The sequence below is a fragment of the Elephantulus edwardii genome, unplaced genomic scaffold (genome assembly GCF_000299155.1).
Source record: "Elephantulus edwardii isolate Elephantulus edwardi_28Jun2011 unplaced genomic scaffold, EleEdw1.0 scaffold00086, whole genome shotgun sequence".
NCBI classification, from domain to species: domain Eukaryota; kingdom Metazoa; phylum Chordata; class Mammalia; order Macroscelidea; family Macroscelididae; genus Elephantulus; species Elephantulus edwardii.
The window spans coordinates 1,286,371-1,294,156 of record NW_006399836.1 but is presented as its reverse complement, the minus strand read 5'-3'; the positions used below and the strand labels follow the sequence as shown (position 1 = coordinate 1,294,156).

The 7,786-nt window shown below is 59.6% G+C and overlaps 1 protein-coding gene across 3 annotated transcripts in view; it reads right to left on the bottom strand.

Moving 5' to 3' along the window:
* Positions 1-7,786, bottom strand: part of PACSIN2 (protein kinase C and casein kinase substrate in neurons 2) — a 22,218-nt gene that overhangs the window by 12,970 nt on the left and 1,462 nt on the right. For all 3 annotated transcript variants that reach the window (XM_006890050.1, XM_006890051.1, XM_006890052.1), the window contains exons 2-3: positions 2,129-2,285; positions 659-894 (exon numbers count right to left, since the gene is read on the bottom strand). In XM_006890050.1, the coding sequence (XP_006890112.1) occupies positions 659-894; positions 2,129-2,285 (393 nt within the window). The remainder of the gene's footprint in view (positions 1-658; positions 895-2,128; positions 2,286-7,786) is intronic.

Genomic DNA, 7,786 nt, shown 5'->3' with positions numbered 1-7,786 from the left:
TCTGGTGGTTGGAGGGCCCTCCTCTGGTGGTTGGAGGGCCCTCCTCTGGTGGTTGGAGGGCCCTCCTCTGGTGGTTGGAGGGCCCTCCTCTGGTGTTTGTGTAGCACCATCTGCCTAAAGTAACTTACAGGACTCTCCTGAGCACAAGGGAGAAAGAGCACGGTGTGTGAGAAACAGGTTGGTCAGTGTGTGGATGAAGGATGATGACAGGTGAGGGGCAGAGCCATGGGCGGGAAAGGACGAGTGCTGGGGCAGTGAGTGGATGATGGTGGGTCAGTGAGTGGGTGAGAGGTCATGGTGGATGGAGGGCAAGGTGCTCAGTGTGTAGATAATGGATCATGGTGGATAAGGAAGAAAGTGTGGTGGGTGAGGGACAGGGCAGTGAGAGCATAAATGGGTCACGGTGGTTGGGGTGGACATGTGGTAGGTGGGGGACGGGGCGGTCAGCATGTGGATGGGGATCATGGTGGTTGAGGGAGCGTGGTAGGTGGGGGACAGGGCAGTCAGGGTGCAGATGACCACTCATGGTGGTTGGGGGACAGGGCAGTCAGTGAGGATAAATGGGTCACGGTGGTTGGGGTGGACATGTGGTAGGTGGGGGACAGGGCGGTCAGGGTGATGTCCACTCATGGTGGGTCGGGGAGCAGGAGGGAGGCACCTCTTTCAGCTTCTTGGCCCAGGGCTTCTGCGCCTTGCGGAAGCTGTCCTCGGCCTCCTTGGTCTCCTTGAAGCCGCCTATCATCTGCTTGTGGAAGGCCTCCTTCTGCCAGTTCTTGATCTTCTCCACGTCCTCATTCATGAGCGAGGCCTTCACCTCCAGGTGCAGGTCACTCACTCTCTCCGCCTCGGCCATGACGGCCACCCAGGCCTTCTCCACCGTCCCGTACTGCGGCCCTGCCAAGGGAGGACAGACCCTGCGGTCATGTGGTGCTGGGCGGGGGTTCCCACCGGTAACTCCCATGGCCACGGGGAGGCCAGCGGTCTGGACACCCAGCTGCAAGTCTTCCTTCAGTTCCCAACCATTTCCTTCAGCGGCTCTGGGGCCTTAGAAATGAGACTAAAATAAGGAACTGAAGCCAGACTCGTCATGCCTTTCCCAGCCAAAGGCACCGAGCTCTTGAGAAACTCCAAATTCTGCAAATGCTTCCAGCTGACCGGCACTCCCTCCCTCCCTCCCTGTGAGAGCCTGGCTGAGTGGGTGAATGGAGGTTTTGCCTGGGGAGGACGGGAGGGGACAGGACCTGAATCTCCAGGTGGGGGGGGGAGGGGTGCCTGAGCGCCCACACCCTTCCTCACAGCTCAAGAGGACACAGAACCCGAATCTAAGTGGAGGTGCCCAAGTGTCCACACTCAGGCAGGAACCCTGCATCCAGTCTCCTCAAGGTGAGGAGAGGGGAGGTAGCGAGAGCATCAGGACAGAGGCCTGTCCTCAGAGAGGGTACCGGAAGCTCTGAATTCTCAGGAGGCAGAAGTGTAACCAGGGACCCTCACTCCAAGGTGCCCCCCCTGCCAAGGTCTCAGATGAGAGGTGACCACTGATCTAGACGGGGGACCAGAGCCACGTGGAAGCAGCAACGGCCTCAGACCCTCCCCACCCCGAGTCCACGCCTCCATCCCTGCAGCGAAGGCAGCAGCTGCTGTCCAGACTCAGCAGGGTGCTGAAGTCGCACTCGCTGGAGCCCTGGCCCAGGACAGCCAGGCACTGTGGGGGGACCTGCCCCAAAGCACCCCGAGGAACCTCTGCTGCTCTGATCGAGCCCCCTGTCCATCAGGTCCCGCTGCTCCTGGGCAGCAAGGTCAGCCACGATGCCGAGTGCGGGGACATGGCCACACTGTGGGCGTGCTTCAGAACCTCCAGAGCCCCATGGCAGGTGGGAAGTGGACACAGTGCCACCAGACAGCATGTGGTTCTTCTCACAGATTCAGAACAGACCTCTGCGAGGTCGCACCATCTCGCCTTACCTGAGGGGCTGCAGGCCGGTGCTGGTGGTCAGGGACCACGCCAGGCCTGAGGAGATGTTCTGAGGTTAACAGGCAAGTGTCCCCGGGAGACAGGGACTGGACTGGGGGACTGTCTGCAGACCTTGCTCCCGCCCCATCCGCGATTCTGGACGCCCCAGGTCCCTACCCTTGTCCACCAGCTGCCTCCAGCGCCGGGCCCACTCGGTGAGCTGGTGGGCGTAGGCCTTCTCGATGCGCGCCCGCTCATGCAGACAGTTCACGAGGTCGTTGCACAGCCGGTGCCCATCGTCGATCCGCTTCACCGTCCGCTTGTAGTTGCCGACCTGGAACATGGAACACACGGTGAGTGCAGGTCGAGGCCCGGGGCGGCCCCAGGAAGCCCCTCTGACGGCACACTCAAACAAGCAGGAACAGCGGGCCCATTACACAGGAGAGGAGACTGAGGCCTAGAGACGGCCCGTTGCCTGCCAGGGCCCCACAGCCACAGGCGCTGGGGTGGCAGCAGCTGCCCCGGTCACTCTGGGCTGGACAGCCTTGCCAGCAAAGCTCAGACCCCGATCTGCTTGGCCAGGGCCAAGGGGACTTCTGACAACTTGTCTTGCTATTAAAGAAGTGACTGGTTCATCCATCTGTTAGTTTAGGACAGAAACTCCAGGTTCTCAGAAGATTTCATCTTCTGAGCCACGGACTATGTGAAAGGCAGAAGCACTTGGGTCCAGAGGAAGGGACAACAAGCACATAGATGGCCGCGTCACCCCCTTCCTCTGACGGCTTCGAGAAGCCCGGGACCTGTAGCGGTTTCTTTCCCTCCAGTCCCGCTGCCCGGCCTGTTACACAGCCTTTAGCTCAGCTTGCACTCGGCCGGGCAGCTCTCGGCCATCAGGACGGACCCGGCCCCTCTTCTCTAGCCAAGAAGCAGCCTTCCCACAGATCCACTCACACTTCACACCCCGGCGGTCTCCTCTGGGCCAGCTCTTCCTCAGAGGGAAGGGGAAAGGATCCGACTCCATGAGGGAACAGAATCCTGGGGCCCCACAGGGAGGCTGCCCAGAGGCCACTCCCGGGGGACCAGCCCAGAGTCCAGGAACCGCAAAGGCCCAGGAGAGTCAGGCTGGCCTGCGTGACCCCAGCACAGCCAGCAGACCAGGTGACTCAGATGGTCTGTTCCTACAGCCCAGATGTGGCCCAGTCACTCAGCGGCCAGGCAGACATGGGAGCCAAGCTGGGCTGTCCCATCCCAATGGTCAACAGCCCTTGTGGACACACCACCCAAGCCCAGGCACCCATCCCCAATGGTCAGCAGATCATGAAGACACGAGTCGAGCCAGGCTGTCCCATCCCAATAGTCAGCAGCCCATGTAGGCAAAAGCCCTGAGCCTGGGCTCCATCTCCAGTAGACAGCGGCCCATATAGACATGACACCTGAGCCTGGGCTCCAATCTCCGGGGGTCTGCAGCATGTGCAAAGGCTTTCTGCACTCTCTTCTGAGTTGACGAGCCCCCAGGAAGGCTCTCCATGCTCTCTCCTGGGTGGGTGAGCCCTCATGAAGTCTCTCCACACTCTCCCCTGAGTTGGTGAGCCCCCAAGAAGGCTCTCTGCGCTTTCCCTTGGGTTGGTGAGTCCCCACAGCTACCTTGAGCTTGTCCTTCCATTTCCACCCATCATGTGGCCTCTTGTCACGTCTGCACTGTCACTGCTTGCTTCTGGGTCTCAGAGGTTCTCAGCACAGGGACCCCAGGTCCTACGTCCAGGGAGCTCTGCTCTACACTCTGTCTGAGGGATGGTGGGGTCCCCTCATCCCCTAGGGTTGCCTTGTGTAAGTCGGGTCCTGTCACCTTCAAGGCCTGGTCCTCTGATCAAGCCCCTTAGTAGTTGTTAAGTGCCACTGAGTCGAGCAAGTCAAATGGGAGCATGCCTGTCCCCTAGGCCACAGGGCGCCTCCTGGACCAGTCGGTGGTCTTGTACTGTCACCTCTGCCCACCCCGTTTTTTTACCCTGTGGAGTCGTGACCACACTGAGCAAGGACAGCTCGTTTGTCACTGCATTCCTGCAGGCTTGTCCCTCAGCCAGGCCCACCTGCCCATCTGTCCTCAGGACTATGATCCCCAAAGATCATCTTGTATCCTTGTTCTCAAAGCTCCCAGAGATTCCACAGTGCTTGGTGCCTTTGATTAGCGTTGGTGAACACACTTGGCTTTGAGTTTGAGGACTCAATGGCAGTCCACTTGCGACCTTCCTGCTGTGTGGTCAGCCAGGCCCAGCCTCCCCTCCTTCCACCCGCCGTCCAGTGTGTGGGCGGAGCCGTATGGGGATGGGCTATGGGGTGCATGAGGATATCATGGTGAAGTCAAGTCTCTGAGGTTGCTTCTGGCTTAACGACACACAGCAGCAAAGTGTTATGTGTTGTTGAAACTCTCCCTGCTGACCTCCTGCCCAAGTCACTGTGCGGCCTCACTCCCTCTCTGCACTAGACGGTCCTTTCTACCTGCACAGGTCCTGGTCCCCTCGTCCTCTCTCCCTGCACTGGTTCCCTCCGCAGACCCCTCTCAGCAGCCCTGACAGCTCAGCACGTGACCCCGGGTAGTACAGTGGATAAAGCACTCAGCTGTGAATCAAAAGGTCCGAGATTTGTGCCCAGCTGCTGCTCTGAGGAGAGGGACGCAGCGGTCAGCCCTGTGGGGCAGTCCTGCCCTGTCCTGTGGGGTCACTCGTGGTGGCGCAGTGCTGCAGGAAGCTGGCCGTTTGAGCCCACACGTCGGCTCTGTGGGGTAAAGACCGGGCGATCTGCTGCCGTAGAGAACACAGCCGCCAGGAGTCTGTGGACAGGGCGGTGTCACCAGGGGCTGCGAGCCACCACAGTGTGCAGACACGAGAGCCAAACCCAGGCACCCATCCCCAGTGGTCGGCAGCCCGTGTGGACATGAGAGCTGCATCCGTGCGTCCATGTCCTGGTGGGTGTCCATCTCCACCAGTCAGCAGTCCATGTAGACAGGAGTCCAAGTACCCTGTGAGATCCGAGCCCAGGCACCCACTCCCACCGGTCAGTAGTCTGTCTAGATCTTAGAGCCAAGCCAGAGTTGTCCCATCCCCACATGTCAGCACCCCAAATAGACACTAGAATACAGTCCAAGCATCCATCCCCACGGGTCAGCAGCCCATGTAGACATGAAAGCCAAGCCTCGGCATCCCCCGGTAACGGTCAGCAGCTCGTGAGGACATGGGAGCTGAGCCCAGGCGTCCTATCTGGAAAAACCTGGAAATGTGGGAAGCAGCTCTGAATACGGGAACCAGGAACAAATGTCATCTGTTGAAAGGCAACCTCTCAGTGGACTGTGGAGCCTCAGGAGGGCCAGAGCCCCCGCTGTGTCCACTCCTGGGAATAGGAGACAGGCTGGCCGAGCAGAGCCCCAGGGGAGGGGTACGTTAGTGACAGCAGCCTGATCCATAACGCCGGCCCAGTCACCCTTTGTTGATGAAATGTGACCTAGGGACTGACCAGCCATCACTGCCCACTACTGCCTAGGATGCCCACCAGGTGCCACTGACCCGCCTGCATGAGCGATGAGGGTCCATGTATCCCACCCATCGCTGAGTGAGGTCCTCAGTCCTCAAAGCTGCCCTCGTGAACTGAGCCACAACACACACCGGAACAGGCAGGTGCAGGCTTCCAGGGCTGCTCAGAACCCTGGTCCACCGAGCTCCGACCCTCTCTGGGTGACCATCCGAGCATTTTACTGCAGGTGACTTAGGTCCTCTTTGTGCCCCAGCTCAGACCGGCAGAGAGGACCCAAAGCAGGTGTGGAGTAGACGAAGGGCCATGAGGGCCCACAGTGCCCGGTCGACCCAGAAGACTCCCAGAAATAACCAGAGTGCCCATGGCCCACTGGGAAGCCTGCAGGCGGGCGCACCAGGTTCCAGCTGGCCGACGCAGGGACACACTTGGGGAACAGCCACCGCTTGGTCCCAAAATACCTTTCACACCCACAGGCCCTTCACTCCACGAAGCCAGCGTTCTCATCGTTATGGCAACGCCACATTTGTTCCAGCCTCCTGGAACGTGTCCCTGCCTCCCGCTATCGAGGGATTCGGGGCCCAGATCAAGCCCCGTTTCCAAGAGCAAGGCGAGGAGAGGCTTACTTCTTGCAAAGGGGGCACCCTGGCTGCAGACCGGATTGTTGCTACGAATTCAAATCCCCAAACCAAGTTCCCTGCCCCAGAGTGGATCTGACTCATGGTGACCTGACCTCAGATGTCCGAGGTCACACGTCTTCACAGGAGAATGCCTGCCATTGTCCCACCGAGTGGGTGGTGGATTAGAACAGGCAACCTTACATATAATACATACACACATACATATATACATATACATACATATACATATATTTAGGTTTAGCTGCAGGGAACTGAAATGCTAACCAAAAGGTGTCTCACTGCTGGTTCGAATCCACCCGTGGCTTGGAAGGAGAAAGATGAGCAAACTCCTCCATACAATTTACAGCCTCGGAAAACCCGCTGGACGGTCAGCTACGCGTCCCTTCTCCTCGGCCATGAGTTCAACCTTTTCATGTTCAATTCCTGCCTCATTTTCTGACAAGCTGTCAGACTCCTCGGACTGTACTGTGTCCAGGCGTCCACACTCCCAGGGCTGCTGCCGTCAGAAGCGGGTGACGCCAGCGTGGCCAATGAGCACCGTGCAGGAGGCGGCATGCAGGGTCCCTGTGAGGACAGGGAGCACCCAAGGGCCCCGCACCCATCCCAGGAGCACTGCACATGCTAAACGCTGCACAGCCTCCCAGCAACAGACACAGGAACTGGTCTTATGCCATTTTACAAAGTAGGCAAGCTTGTCAAAAGCCACGCACAGCGGGGTTAAGTGGAATGCCAGGATTCGCACCCAGGCCACCGGCTGCGCCCCGGAGTCGGTCCCTGGGGAGTCCTGTGTAGTGGCTTCTCGCTCCACACCTCACTTGAGACCATCTGGTTAGTGTCAGATGACAGTCACTACGGCCGCCAAGCAGAAAGGTCCCTGAGACTCCCTCGACACTGACAGTCACAGGTGAATCTGGGCCAGGACCTGTGGGGTGGGGGCTCAGCCCCAGAGACACCTCCAAACTGCCTCCCATGCCCGCCGTGCTCGTTAGGGCGAAGGCGCTGGAGGAGGGCAGTGGCAGCCTCAGCTACGACCTGCACAGTTGGCAGTTCAAATCCATTAGCTGCTTGGGGGGTGGGGAGAAAGTCTCTCTCCACAGACAGATGCCTTAGATGCCTTGGAAACCTTGGGGGGCGGCTGCCTCTGTCCTCTGCGTCCGGTCTGGCTCGGTGGCAGACAGCGGGTTTTGAGGTTGCCACCGCTCACCCTCCTGCCACATGGTGAGAAGACGCCCACCCACAACAGGGGCAGCCCTATCGGCTCTGGGGACTGTGATGGCCGCAGCTCCCGCCACGCCTGTCCTGTGTGGCGTGCTTCAGGGACACATACTCTTCCCTGGTTCCTGAAATGAACCCCTGGCCTGGATGCCCACCAGGAGGGCAACTGCCTGCTGGACGTGTGCAGCTCGCGTCAGCTCTCGAGGCGGCATGGGGACCGGGTCACAGCCCATCTCAGTCCCCACAAGCCGGAGTGCTCCACACGGCAGACGTGAACCACTCTGCTAACAGTGCCGGTGACAGTGACCGTTCCCTGAGTGCGCAGAACCAGGGCCCTGTCCATCTTTCTGTCAACACTGGCATCGCCCCTCCCTAGTCCAGGAGTCTGTGAGGACAGCAAGGCCTCTGATGTTCATAAAGTCACTTCATGCTCGTCCCCAGCACACCACAGGCCACC